Source organism: Corvus moneduloides, chromosome 5 (assembly GCF_009650955.1).
Source record: "Corvus moneduloides isolate bCorMon1 chromosome 5, bCorMon1.pri, whole genome shotgun sequence".
NCBI classification, from domain to species: Eukaryota; Metazoa; Chordata; class Aves; order Passeriformes; family Corvidae; genus Corvus; species Corvus moneduloides.
In genome coordinates this window covers 16902191-16920229 of record NC_045480.1, presented here as the reverse complement: position 1 = coordinate 16920229, position 18039 = coordinate 16902191, and the positions used below count along the sequence as shown (strand labels likewise).

The following is an 18039-nucleotide window of genomic DNA, read 5'->3' as shown; positions in this document are numbered from 1 at the left end:
GGAAGGAATGCCTGCATAGAGGCTGATAAATGCTATTGCCATTAGAAAGGCTGTAATTTCTAGCACCAATTAAAGTAATAGTTTTGAACCGTAAGAATGACATTTAATGCCTTTAATACATGAACTGCATGACAAAGGAGGAAAGCACTAGGTCCATTAGGCCACTTAAGCTGCTTATGTCTAAGAGACTGAACATGCCAATGAAAGGGCATCCCCTAAAAATTTCTGTAAAAGGAGAGGGGTTTAAACAAAAAAATCTACACCAACTCAAATTATGATGTTTGAGATGAATTAATGAATAATGTACCAAACTTTGCTTAAGTCTATGAAAAAAGGCTAAAGTAAGGCATACAAAATAACAAAAGTTGGAAGACTATTTGTATTATTTATGGCCACTGTATTTTGCCTCACAATGTTACAATACCAACATTAAAATAACAGGTCTATGGGAAATATTTTAAGTTCCTGAAATGTTTCCTGCAGGTCACTCATGGTATGAAATCTATTCATTTGAACCAGTGGCAAAGGTACATCTGTGCACCCTTTTAATTGTTGTGTTTACTGTAGAATTCATAGGTGCACTAAAACTGGAGGAGTTTTGGTGCTCAACAAAATATTTCTAAATGTTTTTAAAATACAAATGGAATATGAACTATTTCTTTCTCAAATATTATCACATTGATTGGATAAATCCTGAAAAGTTTAGGTATTCTAATTTGGCTGTGAGTTTATTTAGATAATAAAGTAAGGATTAATTTTGCAGAAAGGGTGTAACAGGTACAGATGCAATTGTACTAAGTCAATACAGATTAAGAATTATATTTACTGACATGCGGAATACTTAATTTTGCTGAAGCTTTATCAAACAGAAGGGAAAAATAGAGGACACCACAGGTTTTATTCTCCTTCCATTTTCACTGGCAGCTACTTGGAGATAAGCAGTCCTGTTTCTGAAAGCATCTTCCCAAGAGGCACTTGGCAGACAATGCACTGCCTGCTGACTGCCTTCATGCAGTGGGAATCGCTGCTTCCAGCCAACTGACTTCTGTACCAATTGAGAAGTCAGGCAGAGAGTATGACAAAATCGTCTCAGCAACACCCTGACAGTCACCAGTAAATCCAACTACACTGGAATGAAACAGCATTTTGGCAACTGGCTCTGCCGCCTCCTGCTCCCGCCATCACAGAATGCCTGCTCATTCCTCAACCACTTCAGCTTCCAGTGCTATACTATTTTTCTTAGTGGTTTAGGCTATCACACCAAACTCGAGAGACAGGGAAGCTGCAGTGCAGTGCAAGCACATGCTCTCCCTGCCAGCTCTGCTACAAAGGTAGCCATCAGCCTGAAAGGACAGTTCCTAATGTCTTAAAACAGCATTCTGAGACAGTAGGGCTATCAAGGCAATGTAAAGTCACAGCATCAGTGTTAGACTAAACAGAAAGCCTTTTCTTGCACTTTTCCACAGAGAGCTAACTCAGAGCTTCAACATGCAAAATTTTACTCAATTGAAACTGCCAATGTATAATACTTAAGAAATTCAATATTCCATTTAAAGGTTCTTTATTTAACACACTGTTTAGATACAAGCTAATTTATCAACCCCCTAGGGCAAAAAACACAAGCATACAATTGTCAACATGGAATATACACTTTAAACCTGCAATTTCATGGTATTTATCAAAAGGATAGAGAATAGCAACATTAGTAATACCACTTGGCTTTATACAATATTGCCCCAGACAGACTAACAATGTAATGAATTCAAAGTGTTCTTGTGCAGAAACATATCAGACAACATTTTTTTTTTAAACAAAGTTAAGAAATCAGTGTTTCATAGGGTACTGAGAAGTTGATTGAGGTCAGGGTTTCCACTGAGAGAAAGAATGGAAGAAACAGACAGAGAACTTGGCAAAAAATCACAAAACCGCGAGCATGTGTTGAAGACAAACTTCAAAATAAACTCAAGAAAAAAATAATGGAATTACAGATCTTTTAAAAGTAAATATGCATTATATTCTTATTAAAAATAACCTGCTCTCCATATAAGAACAAATAAGTAAGAGGCAGATACAGATGGAAAAACAAAATCTCACAAAAATAAGTTGTCAGATTTTAAATACCTCTATAAAGGAGGTTTGACAATAAAGTTTAATGTCAGCTGCACAGGAAAATATTATTCATATGAGATACAATAAAGAAAAGACAAAAGGATGGAAAGGTGTAAGCACCAGAGGAGTTTGTGTACCATGAAGTTGGATGAAGCACAATATAACAGGCTGGTGGTACTCAGCACTGGATTCTTCAAACACCGCTCATAAGCAGGGGAGAGAGGGCAGAGAAACTTGTTCAGAGCAAGGGAATTTGAAAGTATTGTGGATTTTTCTAATGTCCCTATCAATAAAGTATAAAATGTTCAGATGAAAATGCAGTAAAAGATTGACAAAAAAGGAAAAGTACTGAAAAGATTGGACAATAATTGGTGTAGGTAAATTAGAAGTATAATCCTAATTTTCTTGCAGTGTGCAGAGGAATCTGGTAGTATTACAAAGACGAGTGAATAAATAATAATTCGGCTGTTAAAGCCTGTACATCCTTCAGAAAACAACAGGGAGCCAGCACAATTCTCTTTCCCCCTCTCACTGAGAACTGGGGAGCTCCTGCCAAAGCATGTGCTTAAAATGGTGATTAAGGTAATGAAGCCATGTGTGTGGGAACTGCGTAGTGGTGGTGGAAAAGCAGTGCTCACTGTACCCTTCTGCCTTGTGCTCAGCAACTACCCAGTATTCCTAATGCTGCCATGACAGCATGGGCTCATCTCTTCAAGTATTTACTGTCAGCTACCATCTTGGCATACTGACAATATTATCGCCTAAGAAATAATTGAAAAAACAGATTATTTTGTGGGATACAATCATTCCTTTCAAACTAATCTCAAGGGATTGCTATAAGCAACAGTTGCAGAGGACTTCTTTAAAAGTGAAGCTTTAAAATACTTCTTATTGTATGATAACAATACTGGAATGTCACAATCTTCCAGCATGTTAAATTTAGTTAAAAGCAGAGAGGACTGAAGTCTTTCATAGAGCAGCTTTAAAACGTGACATACAACCTGATTCAATGCTAGAAATGTCTGTGGATGGGATAATAGGATTACTTTTACCAACTTCTTGTTCCTGACAAAATCGTAACAACTAGAAAATAAGCCTAGGACTCTGCAGGGCTAGTACAAGGTGCAACATGTACTGGCAGTTAAATAATGCAAGTGAGTATTAGGTTGCAAAAGGCAAATGAAAGAAAACTAAAATTCTGTTAATAAAAACCTAATGATTCACTGTCATCTGGAATATTGTATTCAACTCCGGTCATTGAAGGTAAAAAAAAATTACAAAACAAGTATTTCAGAGAAATAGGAGGAGATTAATTACAACATGGAAGGTTTTGGCATCAAAAAAGATTGAATGGAGTTAGAACATCAGAGAAGAGAAGAGATGAATGAAGATGGCATGCAAAATAGAAGGTGACAGGGCAAATTATGTATCTGACTGCATTTTCCTTCCCTCTACAAAGACAAAGGAACATTAATGAAACTTTAAAAAACTGTATTTTAAACTGGAAGAGTTTGAGCACAACTCCCTCCTCCAAAATTTAGTATCTTAACATGAAGATTTAAACATAGTAGGGTTTAAAGCAGACCGGATATTTAAAAGAAAACCCTTTTTTTCCCTGAAAGCTATGCAAATTTTCAAGTTTCAGAGCAACCCCAACACATATTGGGAGCAAAGAAAATATTTATGCTACTGGTATTTTATTTCTGAAGTTGTAAATTTCTGTTTCCAAAATATTCTTTAGGGAAAACTGATGTGGGCCACTGGCCAGGGTGGAGTGCTAGTTTAATCCAGAGTCTCAGACTCCCCTCACTTCGTTATTGGTAAAACCTTTTTCACTCCACAAACCACCCATTTTCCAACCTCTTCTCTCTCTCATTCTCTTTGATGCTATGAAGCTAAATACACCTCCCACCCATGAAAATCATAAGAAAACTATCACTAAGTATTTTCTTCACATTAAAGCAACGAGTATAGCATAAAGCTTTCTCCATATAACCAGCAAAATATATTTATTGTCAAAATTTATCTCCTCTTCAACGTACTGACAAGGAAGGAGAAACAATCCTGTGATTCTCATCAAATACTTACAAGATCCTCTAATTCTTCCACTCAGTTTACCCCTCAATTTCAGAACATTTCCTTCCTTCCTTCTTTCCGTCCTTCCTTCCTTCCTTCCGTCCTCCCTCCCTCCCTCCTTCCTGCACTTTTCTCTCCTTACCTTCCACTCAACAGGGAAGTGTTATTCTCTCTATGATAAGGTCAGCCTACCACTGGCTCAAATCATATCTTGTATCATATTCTTCTTTCTGAGTCACTCAAAATCTATCACTGAAGTTCAGCTCTGTCACCACACCAACATTCACTGTGTGTGCACCTGTTTAACATAAAATGATTACTAAAATTTGATTTTTTAATGTTCTATATCTTCTTACCCCTCCTGAGCAAAATACTGTGATCTGCATTTTATTTAGCCAGAACCTATGAACTAGATACAGTAGAGAGAGGTAACAGATAGTTTACACTGTCTCAGTATGGACTACATACACTGTACATATTTATATGAGCACACATATCTCTATATTTTAATGGATTATGGATCTCAAAATGTGAAAAAACCTCACTCTGGAAACTGAATGATGCCTAGCCTAGCAGGAAACATTGAGCATCAGTTTGCAATCTGTTAAATGCCTATAATCTGTTAAATGTACTGAAGGTGGTGTGACATGGTTACTTTTACCTTCCAGGACAATAAGCTGCTAAAGAACATAACATTCCATGCTTAAAACTCAAGAGCATTTCTTACATATCTAAGAAAAGTATAGTGGAAAAAAAGTCAGTCTTCAGTGTCTGTAATCATTGGTTAGCTCCAGTGGTTAGCACCAGAAATATAGTGAGGAATATGTGACACATACTCCCTACTTCTTTCTTGCAATATTTTTCCTCCTCTATGCACATATATGCATATATGCAAGTAAAAACGTTGATATACAGTTCATTAAGTAAACAGTTCTTCCTGGCCACTGTGAGTGGATTTTATGAAGGAGTCACTTTATTTGGAAGCAGAGGGATTTTTCTGAGAGTGGTGAAAGGTAAAATTGTTTGTACTATACAGCTGAATGACTGTATTGGTTCATGTGGGGTCAGCCAGGTCAGTATTAACAACAGTAATAATGAACTGACAGATGTGATTATTATTCACATCCTAAGAAGAAACCAGGGTAGTTCCAACCCTGTAATGTTCAAAACCACAGGTCAGATATTAACAAGATAATTAAAATCTCATTGTGGAGCCCTAGATTTAAACATTCAAGATCGTCTTGTATCATCAAAATACTCACAAGCTTTTTATTCTGAAAATTTTCTCCAACTCATTTACTTCTAGTCAGACTCCACTAACCAGGTTGTTGTCACAGCTACTTTGCCACTATTTCCCTGGAGGGAACTCCCAGCTTCCCTTCCAAAACACTGCCCCTGCCGATCCCAGAAAAGAGAGATCTTCATGGTGCTGTTCCCCTACCCATCTTGTTAGCAAGCTCACCTTTTACTTTTGCTGCTCACCTGCACAGACAACAATGCAGCAGTAACTTTCCTGCTATGCCCACACAACCTCTCAGCCACATTGCTTTTGGAGACTGTGGGCCCCATAGCACCCTTGCTATGACTCTGCTCTGCAGTCAGGACATGGTAGTACTCTGCATATGACATGTCACAGGACACTACCAGTGTTCATGCTCTTCTGTACACAGATATGTGGCATTAACACAATGACTACATTTTACTCTTGCCTTCTCAGATTACCCCCTGAGGATACTGCTTTAAGCAGAACACTTATTATTGGTCGTACAGATTGCTGATCTTTCACGCAAAGATACGCCTCTCTAGTAGCAAGTCTGATGAATAAAGTGACTAAAGGTGAGTGGCACAGTTTAACCCCAACTGGCAACTAAGCCTCACAAAGCTGCTCACTCACTCCTCCCCACAATAGGATGGGGGAGAGAATCAGAAGGTTAAAACTGTGAAAACTCATGGGCTAAGACAGAGACAGTTTAATAGGTAAAGCAAAAGCTCCATGCGAAAAAGCAAAGAACAGAATTCATTTGCCACTTCCCAAAGGCAGGCAGGTGTTCAGCCGTCTCCAGGAGAGCAGTTCTCTGTCATTGTAACACTGTCTTGGGAACACAAACGCCATCACTCTGAACCTCTCACCCTTGCTTCTTTCCCTGGCTTTATATGCTGAGCATGATGCCATATGGTATAGAATATCCCTTGGGTCAGTTGGGGTCAGCTGTCCCAGCTGGGTCCCCTCCCAACTCACTGTGCAGCCCAGCCTCCTCTGGTGGAATTGGACGAGGAGCAGAAAAGCCTTGGTTCTGCGTAAGCACTGCTCAGCAGTTACAAAAACATCTCTGAATTATCAACACTATTCTCAAATCCAGAACATGGCATCATACCAGCTACTATGCAGAAAACTAACTCTATCTCACTCCAAACTAGCACAGAAAGCAAACCTGAAAGCAACAGGCTTTAGAGTCTGCAGGGAAAAGCCATTCACTTACAGAAGAGCAAGATTCCCAAACTATTTTTAAACCAATTCAGAATGCAGTTTACTCATGAAATATGAGCAGAACATACAAAAATAACTCATAAGATAGCATAAAGGCCTTAAATGCTATCATACACCCGCATATTCTTTTTTATATCTGAAGTTGAAGGTATATACCAAAATTCCTACCCTATATAAGGCATGAATTTATACAAATAACAAAAAACTAATACACAAGAAAAAAATGTTTTCTGTAAATTAATGGAAAAATGTCAGATTACACACATTTCAGTAATGGTTTCTGGAAGGTTCGTTGGGATCTCAGTAAGGCCTTTCCCACGACAGTCCACAATGTTGTTACTACAGGTGCATGCAGTAGGGCAGTGCAAGACACTGCAGGATGGAGCCATAAAGGACTGGTGACCTGCAAAGGAAAACACAACATTTCACTTTTTGCTAAATTTAAGGCAGAACTTCTAAAATAGACATTGTAGCCTATCAGTGCTTTCAAACCGCACTAATTTAAACACACAGTTAATAGTAACATGTTGATACAACCCAGAGAGGTGAAAGACAAGTTCACAACTATTGGGCCAGCACTACATAATTTTTCAACTTCTTAGCAATAACCATTCAATATCATCTCGTTTAAGAAGACTAAGTGTGATCCATTTTTCAGGTATATTTTATTTATTGCATGTTGTTAAAAACTAATTACTGATTTATTTAGTTTTCAGAATGTTGTATAGTACTAAAAAATGCATGTCAAGAGAAACTAATGAACTTTGCTACAAGCACTGAAGGTGACCTGCCAGTTTTGTTCTGTTCTGTCAATACTTATTTGAATATGGTCCTTCAGCTATGTATTGCTTAGAGACAATTTTGGAGTCTTCGTTCATTTCATGATGTTTTCATTCAGTCACACAAAAATACATAGAAGTTTTGACTTTCACTTACTCTGTTTTAGCTCATCAGACTTCTTCCTCCCACAATCTACCATTCTTTCTAACTCGGGTGGATAATTTACATGAGTTCCCTCCAGATTTCTTAGTGCTGTATGTTAAACTCGACATTTTATATTGCATTTAAACTTAATAATTTCATATTTAGGTATGTTTTAGAAAGTAAAAACTGTATTATATTTTCCTGCAAACAGATAGATTGCACATTTTAAAATATATAATGCACTCATTCTTCTATCAATTTAATGATACAGAACAGTTGTTTTGTGATGGTACAGAAAGACATAAAGGGATGGGAAAGGCACAACAGCCTTTTCTTTCTTTTTTCATTAAGTTAGGAAAAGCTAGAGACTGTTTTGAAATTCTCAAGGAAAAAAAGAAACAACTTCTTTACTATGAAACCACAATTTAACTTAAGATCTCTCTCACAGTATTTAACGTCATATATTAATATAGGAAGGGTACATTGATAATGTAAGTTGCAGCCAGCGCTATTCCCATTTAAAACTTCATATAACAACTGTCCAAGTTCTAAATTGCTGAAAAGATTTTGAGGCCAGGTTGGAAGGGACTTTGTGCAAGCCTGTCTGGTGGAAGGTGTCCCTGGCCATGGCAGGGGAATTGGAAGTAGATGATCTTTAAGGTCCCTTCCAAGTCAAACCATTCTATGATTGTATGAGACAGACTTTTACAATATAATAACTTGATTTCACATTTATGTTTGTGCTACAAAAGTACAAACAGCTGCCAAATCTAATAACACACACTACTCTTTTTATACTATCAGGAAGGAAATGTTTCACCTACGTTTATTGAACAAAAATACAGTGATTCAGGGAGAAAATACGGTTATTCCCCTTCCTAATAATCAGCATTATAATGATCAAGTTATAAAACTGTTCTTGACACCCAGGCTCTGCAGCCATAACATTTACATGTAAGATATATGAAATTATCTTGTTAGGAAGCCTTTTAAATGTACATAAAAGCAGAATTAGTGGCAAGAATACTGTTAGCATTTGCTGTGTGAAGGTGGCAGTGCCTCACACTTTGATGTCAGAGGCTATTTAATAAGGACAGAACACTGTGCTCTCCACAAAACTCTTTTTAAAACATGGATCTGTGCGAAATTTGGCATATTTGGCAATAGGCTTCTGGGAGTTTGCAGAAAATCAACCAGTAGGAGAAACCCTGCTGAACCACTGAAAAGACAGCAATATTGAAGCTGGTTTTTAATGTTCTTGGCAAAACTTGAAATGGTAGACAAAATTTACAGAAGATTTTCCATCTGAGTGTAAAAATATTTAAATAAGAAAGATAAACTTGCCTTCTTCCTCATCTAGAAGATACAAATAAGGAAAAAAAATTGAATAGAGAAAATGTGATTAGTAATGAACTGTTAGTCATTTCATTATTTCATATAAAAAATAACCTGATGTATTAAAGCATAACAATAAAATTCAGAAAGTTACTTAGGAATTCAAAATAGTATTTAAAAGTCAGAAAATAACAAGTATATACCTGTAAAGTTTTTAAAAAAAAATTCCTTACTGCTAATGGCTTTATATTCTCAATCAGTACACATTTTATTTCATTTCCTGTACCTCTCCCCCGCAACTATACTTTTAGAAGTTTAGAAAATCTATGTCAATGCAATATTTACACAAAATTTGAGAGGACAGGAGCACCCCCACAAATATCTATAAAAATGATTAGGTTTTTCTTAATAAGCATTCATGCTTGGATTATGCAAAAGCTAACAACAGCGAACATGCAGTGCTAGCAGCCACCCTGAGCTGTCAGTAGCGTGGCTCAGGCGGGCCTCGGTGGGCGAGCCAGCTTCTCTTACCGCTGCAGACAAACTCGCGCTTCTGGACCTCGGCTACGTTGTGGCCGCGGAGGTGCGAGGGCCCCATGCACTGCGTGTAGAGCCCGACCCGCGGCCGCTGCCGCAGCCAGTCCGACAGCCAGGCCAGGTGGCAATCGCAGTACAGGTTGTTGGAGTGAAGGCGGCTGCAAGGAACAGAACATGGCAACACCTTCCCATTAGGAAGGACAAACAGAAAGGCAGCCGGCTTGCCCAGCCCTCCCTTCAGCAAGCAACTATTCCAATTTAGGAATAAAATTGTTAATGAGGAACTTTTTACATATTTCATTGCAAGTCTGGGAGTTACAAGTTATTAAATAAAACTATACAAGCAGCAAAATCACTTTTTATTTGTGGTCTAATTAACCGGAAGAAAAAAGAAGGTTTCTTAATAAATTAACTTTTCTGTAGTTTCTTGTTTCTTGTCTAAAAGAAAGAAGTAAATATACAAAAGCTTGAAAGCTGACATGGGACTCTTCCATCCAGATCTATAAAAATAGTGAATAAGACAAAAATGTCTCAAGAAAATGCCCTAGAGTGGTAATATAATGTCAGCAAAAAAGGGTTAATAAAAGATTTGGTTTCCAATTAGATATATCTGTAAGTCTGGCCATTATTAGTCTCTATAGAAACAGCCTGAAAGATCCCTTTAACAGGTCATACTCATTTTCTGCTGAAAAAGATAGAGTAATAACTCAGTATAAAGCACCTTCTTTCACATCTCTTTTCTGATTTCCTCTCTAGTTGTTTAATAGCAGAAAGTGGGATTGGCTGCTTTTGGCTGCTAGGCATCTATGTTTTAAGCAATGCCTGAAATTAAAAGACCAAATGGAAGCAAGTGATGGAATTAAGAAAGTTGTCTCTTTGTTGGTGTGATCTGACACAAGACCATGGCTCCTTGCCAAATGGCAAAAAGCACTTTGCCATTGATAAAATATCAGACAAGTGTATTCACTAAATCAGGTAAATGACTCTGGCTCTTACATTTTCTTAAACTACTGAAAAGGATGTCCATAGCTATAAATCAAATAGTTACTCAGAATCATCTATAACAGGGAAATGCCATTTCGGTCCTTTTTAGCTGATGTACTCAGCCCTAACTAAATAACTGGAAAGGAAGTGCAGGAAATTCAGAATGTAGACAAAGAGTCTAATTAATCCATTAGAAAATAAATCTGCAAAGCAACATGAAATGTGTAACCAACATAAACTAAAATATTAACTAACAATTTTTCCCCCCCATAACTGACTAGAAATCAAAGGCAATATATTTTCCTGTACTAATTCTTGGGTGGGTGCTTTGCAAATACAGCTCACAATACAGCACACTCATTCAGTGCAATCTGTGGCCAGCTGTAGGCAAGAACACCATTGCAAATCAGAACTAATGCCACTGAAATCAATACAGTTATACAAGCATATTCTGACTGCAAAAGCAATGTTACAGCTATAATCCAGGACAATGTGTGTCCAGTTTATTTTGTTTCTAAAATATATTTTCAGAAAATGAAATATCCTAACCAAAGAAAACATAAATATAGCTAATTTGATTAACTCTATTTTATGGTTCAAAAGAGAAACTGTATTTGAAAGTTTGAAAGAAGTACAGAATGCACATTTTCAAGACTCAGGCCTGCAAGAATAGAATGAAATTCTATTATCAAAATCTAGCTGAAGTCACCAAAAGCCCATGGTCAGCATTATTTAAGTACTCTCATATTTGTCCAAGCAAGAATAGTTGCAATTCTGTTATGAAAGCAACAGAACTGCTCACCTGTGTGAAGTCTTCAGTGACATGTCATACGTTAACCTGGATGAACAGTCCTACTGATTTCAGAACAGTTATGCAACCCAGCATGGGTAAAAGAAACTAGACAGGTTTTTTGTAAAAGTAGTTTTTTAACATTAACAGCTACTTTTGGGCTCTGATAGAAACATCCCATTCATTTTTAATTCCCACTTCACTGGAAAATCTGTTTGAAAGTGAGTCTCTGGACTAAACCTGGTTTTGCCAGTCAACAGGATCTAGATTTATTTGTAGTCAGTATAAATATACCAAAACATAATTCCAGCCTGTATGACTTGCATACATATTCTTTTCCCTTTGCTTTGTTTTAGAAGCCTGAAGTGTTCCTCTGTGAAAGTCATAACCTCTAAAAATGAGGACCTTATTGTAAATGCTGACACAACTTTAATTATAATAGCACTACTGGATGATGCTATAATTTTATGTTACAAAGAATGTTGGCAAGCCAGTTTAGTTTAATTAGGTCTGCTAGCAGTATGGTAATAAAAGCATAAAGATTTCCCATTTATCACGTCTGACAATCAATCAAAGAATCTCCAATGTTCCTAAATGAAATGTGACCCATTCAATAGCTGAAAGTAAAACAAATTTTTGACTTTCAAAAAACATCAATTTATTTCTCCATATAGCTGTAATATGTAAAAAGAATTCCCCCTGCCTTCATCTTTTTTTTGGTTAGAAGGTGAAGCTTTTCTGTGACTGAATACAGCACTGTGGGAATACCATTTGGGAAGAGGGCACGAAACTGTTTTTATAGACTTATTCATCTCATATCCTAAAAAAGTTGATGGAAAGGGATACAACTGCTTCTTTATCTCCTGAGCCCCAAGTATAGCTTTGGGGTCACTTGTTAGGTTTACCTTTCAGAATTAGCTTCCATAGACGCACACACAGACTTCACGCTCGTCAACCTCATGAGACATCAATATTTTTTATTTGAGCTTATGCTTGCTTTGCCTGTATAGGTATTTATAGATCCCTGACAAAACTTAATAGAGGTAAAAATAAAATATTGAACTGATAAAAAGGGCAGCCAGTTTCAGTGGGACTACTCACAATGTTCTGAGTTTGGGCATATGGTTGAAACTTGCCACAGACAGTCGAGTGATGTTGTTATTGTTGAGAGTGCTGCAAAGCCAAGAAGAAGCACATTAACATGTTAAGAGTTTTGTCACATTTAAAAAAGGCACAGCTAATGAAAGTCATGGGTACTGCTTTTAAGGATGGGTATCAGGAAAAACCCCATATTTTTAGTTATATTTTTCCTCCTTGTTGAATCCCTAACAAAATACCACAGTTTTACCATTACCAGTCCTAAGTAAGAGGTCGCATTAGCCTATGATTCACTCAAAAGGAGCTCCCACCATATTGATAACATCTATGGCATTCAAGCCAAACTTGACATCCTGAGGTAAAAAACAGAGTCCTTGGAGAAAATGTCTTGGTTCTAGGATGGTTCTAGGATGCTGATTTCTCTTTCTAGCTTCTGAGAGTCTGTTTTTTGACAGATGATACAAGAGCTGAATGGTTTTTCCCAAGAATTTTAGGAAAACAAAATGGACTGCACTTAGGTTTTATATGGAATGAGTTGCTATAAATGATCCAGAGCTGCATGAACAATGGGGGAGTTTCCAATATGATAGAAGGAGTCAGGAATTATAACACTTTAACAAACTAGCAATTTAAATTTTAGACAAGGTGTTGGGAAATTGAGATAGGAACTAGAAACAAATCTTAGCCAATTCTTGGCTACACAGGCCCATTATACTCAGTAAGTGTAGCTTGTAAAGATTCAGAAACTTTATGAATTAACTTGCAGTTAAATATTGTCTTTAGGCTGCAAATAAAATGCAAACAAGCTTTACTCCAGAAAAAGGAAGCAAGCAACAGAATTGAAAGATTTGACTTAAAGATTACTCATTTGAGCAGAATGGAGAATGAGCTCTATGTAACTAAAACAGTAATAAATAACTCCACCGAAAAAATCTATTCTCACTTTTGAAACAGAAAGTATTTTCCTTTTTCCTTTTGTTTTTTTAAAGCAAAAACTGTAATTTGTACCTATTTTGAACACATTTTTAAGTACTGTCTGATCTTGAAACACAGAAAGGTAAATTCACAGCACCCTGACCAGGATCAGGCTATATATATCCACATTAACCAAGCAATTATTAACTGGTGCAATGTGCTGCATTTTACCTTTGTGTGCTTACTCATTCCATGTACAAAATCTTTCCTTCGCTGTGCATAAGGGATCTCTCCTGTGGGTTCTTAGGGATACATAAACAGAAAGAAGAATAATTGATAAAAAGATAAAAAAAACCAAAATGAAACAAATAAATAGGGGAATTGTGGCCCTTTTCAAAACATAACAAAAATGAAACAACAAAAAATGGCCATGCACAAAAGGTGTCTTAATGAATAAATGTCAGTAAATTGTGGCAGAGTTTTCTTACAATGTTCACATGGTAAATGATGGCTCCCACAGTTCTTCCTGCATAACTTCTTACAAGATTTTAAAAGCTTATCTTATCAATGAAGGGGAGGGAAATCAGTCCATATTTCCACAGCTGTTAAGAGAAGGCAAATCTACAAATGTTTTAATTTCCAATTTTGACTGCTTGATGTTTGCCTTGCTATTTTGTATATATGAGCTATTAATTTATTTTTGCAAGAGTAAAAAAATTAAAAATAGGAATAGATGTAGGGAATACATAAGGAATTAAATGATTTTTATAGCTATTTCTCTATAATGATAAAAATGCTTGATTTCATTACAGACATGTAATTAAAAAAATTTGGCTCAATACTTTTACCTAAGTGTTACATACTATAGCAAAGAATTTGATGACTTTTTTTTTCTATTTTGTAGACACTTTCCTTTTTTTTAACATGTCAGCATTATATTTTTCTCATAGTCTGTTTCCCAAATTTCCCAGATTTCCCATAAAAAAAAAAAAAAAAAAAAAAAGACAAAGGAAAACTAAAATTTCACAGAAATTCATGGGGAGGAATATTCAGGCTATTTTGTATCTTTAACACTAACAGCCTCTAAAATTCTACAGTTATTTAACCAAGATATAAAGACTTGTTACTTTGGTAAGTGTTTCAAATTGTCACTAAACAGGATTACAACCTATTTAAAAGCTTTACCTCAAACTTGGAGTTTCAAGTAATATCCACTGTCTGTGCTTAGTTAGAATAAGTGACTCCAAATGAAAACGATATGCATAGCCTTATTTGCTACTCAGTGTATATACAGTATGGTCTGATCTACACATCTTACATTCTTTAAGCCATATTGTAAAGGAAGCTTAATTAGATACAAAATCTTCAGTTCTGTTTGGAATATCTATCTCAATTTCTTAAAAAGCCATGAATCTGTACATTATTTTTATCACATAACATAAATCAAAATAGCAAACATTTAGTTGTATATTTGAACAATGCTAATAGACTATGTATATTCATTCACAAAAATTCTATCTACTTTTCAGCAGGCTATTATTTCAGAGGCTTCTTCCTTCTTTTTTCCACTCATTGAAATCAGTGTAAAAATTCTACTCCTGACCTATACTGCAAGGATGACCTTTTAAGAACACTAAAATTGCAAGCATTAAAAAATGCAGAAAACATTTCATTTCTTTTTTTTCTTTAATAAATATGTAACCCTTGCACTTGTAAAGAAAGGCTCATATTAAAAAAAAAACCAACCAAAACAAAACCATAATAAGTAGATTAAGCCATTACTGGAAAAAATATTCTGCCACATATATGAGTTCCAAATGTAAAAATCTCAGAGAACATCACATTTACTGATGGACAACTAATCATCAACTTAACAATTAGATGTAGTATTGAACCTACACTATATTTTACATGGCTTTATACCAGAGAGTTAACAACAGGCTTGTTATTATGTGATTGCAAAGTAAAAAAATATCAAATTTGGCTGCCAGTTTCATTCACTCACAAGTAAAACCAACTAGTGTTTAATAATAAAAAACTTTTACCACCAGCTACTCACATACTCTTCGGTTTCTTAGACATGTAGACACTAGCTATTGCCAGAGAAGCTTCTGTTCTTCAGAATATTTAAAAAAAACCTCAAAAACCCAAACACAACAAAACCTTCCTCACCCTCCTCAAGTTGTGATTTATCAGGTGTGATTCAAATTAACATGAAGTAACTCACTTATACACAAATTCTTTCACTTCTCTTAATGAAGAAAATCCAGAAAAAAATGTGTCATTTTGACTGACAGAGCAAGTATTTCAGGAATGTGTCCTGTGCCTCAGATTCTTTGAGAACTAAGGCACTTTGCTCATTACAGTAACTATTCTCAGATGATAATTTTGTTACCTTTAACCTCACTAATAGCCACTTGAAGAAAGTGAAAAAAAAAGTGTGCAAAGAAGAGTTGCAACAATAATCTTCTGTGACACAAAAAAAGATTTTCCTACACATACAAATGTATTTATGCACATAAAACTTAAAATGTTTTAAAAGGAAGCCATTAACATGGACATGATAAATATCTTAACATATAGCAGTAGTGTTTGCTAGAAAGTGCCTCTTTGAAAACATCCAGATTGTCAAATAGATATAGCATATTGCTCCTTACACTGAGTGTGAAAGATCAAATTGATGTTGAGTATACAACAAAAGCAATCCTGAAAACGTTCAGCACATCAACAGTAATGGATAATTTACAAAATTAATTGGGTTCATTAATACTGCTGCCCTCCCCCATTTTAAAATGAAATATATTCTTTTCTTACAGTATCTGCCAGTGGCTTTTTAAATTATTATTATTATTATGTTTAATGGCTGTCTTGGAGAGTAAAGGAGTATCTCTGCCTCTCCATATCTTCTTACCATTTTATAGCACATTGCAGTGGATTATTTTAAGACATCTTTTCATTAGACCATCCTGACACCAGGCTGCAGCTTGCAGATAAGCTTCTACATTAGTACTCCCCAGATGCTGAGCTCTTGCTACAAGTAAGAGATACAAGGAATACTTACAGCACTTCCAGGTCACGCAGAGCCCTAAATGCCCCATCTTCAATACAGCTGATCTGGTTGTAATCCAGTTGCCTGTTAAACAGATTAGGAAGGCATTTGTAAGGGAGAGGCACGCTGGCAAGGAGAGGTGTAAGGGAAGCCTCCCAAAGGGGTGGCAGAGCCAGGCCATGCGAACAGAAAGGCTCTGGCCATCCCTGCCGCCCGCTCGAGGCTGTCGCACGGCGCTGGCCTGCACGCTGCCACAGAAATCCCTTTTTGTTCTCAACTGTCTGCGCAAAACAGCAGCACTGGGAAAGCTCCAGTAAATAATAACTGCACCTTATATTAAATGCCAAAGGAATGCAATTTCATTACATCAAGAAAAGCTATCCATTAAAAGCTCTCAGCGTCATCTTGCTGAAACAATTTCATTAAGGTAAAGGACGGTAAATCACTTAATGTCACACGCATCCCCTCGGTGACCTAACAGAATCCATTTATCAGAGCAGCCCAGCTGCATGTTAATTCCACCCGCCGCGGCAGAGACCAGGGACAGACACGAGTTTTAGGGGTCTCCCTGCGTGTGTGCATGCCTGGAGCGGGTGGGAGGTGTTACCCCCAGGCATGCGGGGGCTTTAGAATAATTACCTCCTGGAATATGTCTACATGTAGAAATAACAGTCTCTGAGGCATTTCCAGACTTGTTTACTTATCTCCTTTAATTCTGCTCCAAATGAAAGTAGTGTTTCTGCTGTAACCTTCAGTATCTGGTTTTCTACGGACTTTGTGCTGTCTGCAATTATATGCAGACAGTATGTTGTAATGGAGCACTTGAATTCTAGACATAAAACTCAGCAATCCATCCCATACATTATTAATCCTTAAGTATTAAGATATGAAAAATTTAGATTCATTTCTCTGAAGAATATTATTACCTTTTCAATTCAAAACATTGATACAGCACATATAGACCAATTAAAAATGTCTGCTTAAATTAACAACCATGCAAGTATGAAATCACACTTTCTCGACTGATAAAAGCTTTCCCTATAAATACTGAAATGTCTTATGCATTTCAGGGCATGACTTGCAAAGCAAAGATGATAAAACCTCACTTTAAAACTTCTCCAAGCTGGTAGCTTGTCAGTGTCAAATAATATACATGAGTAAATGTGTGTGAACAATACTGAGAAAATGAACAAAATACAAATGAACTCTCCCCTTCTGTCTTCAATTATATATTAGCTAGCAGGGCTAATGACACTTTTACTAAAGCATTTTCTGTGATTCTTGTGAATCCATGATAACATTTTACTTTATTAATAAATCATCACACCCACTGCTGAATGTAGTACCAACTTCTATAAAGTTCTTCTAGTTTCATCTGAATTACTACTACAAGGGAATAAAATATTGTCATAATTGTAACAGTGCCTGTGTTTCTGTGTACTGAAAGTTAAATGCAAACTATCAGATGCTGAATATGATATTTAATCATTTTGGTGCAATGTTACAACACCAGTGCTGCAGTGTTGGAATATTTAAGTGTACTTTCTAAGGCTTCTTCAATTTTTACTAATGAATTTCATTTAACAATTAAGCTAATAGCCTTTTTATTTTAAAGAGGTAAAATATATACACAGTACAATTCTCTAACCTCTCAAACAATTTATCAAAGCTATTTAAATTACTACAATGGCATGAAATGTTACCCTTGACACAATACAAAAGAGAAATTGTTTC

At 36.2% G+C, this 18039-nt stretch overlaps 1 protein-coding gene across 1 annotated transcript in view; it reads right to left on the bottom strand.

Moving 5' to 3' along the window:
- SLIT2 (slit guidance ligand 2) overlaps positions 1-18039 on the bottom strand; it is a 263385-nt gene that overhangs the window by 86494 nt on the left and 158852 nt on the right. Inside the window, 5 exon segments of the mRNA XM_032109098.1 lie at positions 6938-7076; positions 8942-8953; positions 9464-9627; positions 12345-12416; positions 16318-16389. Coding sequence (XP_031964989.1) covers positions 6938-7076; positions 8942-8953; positions 9464-9627; positions 12345-12416; positions 16318-16389 — 459 coding nt within the window.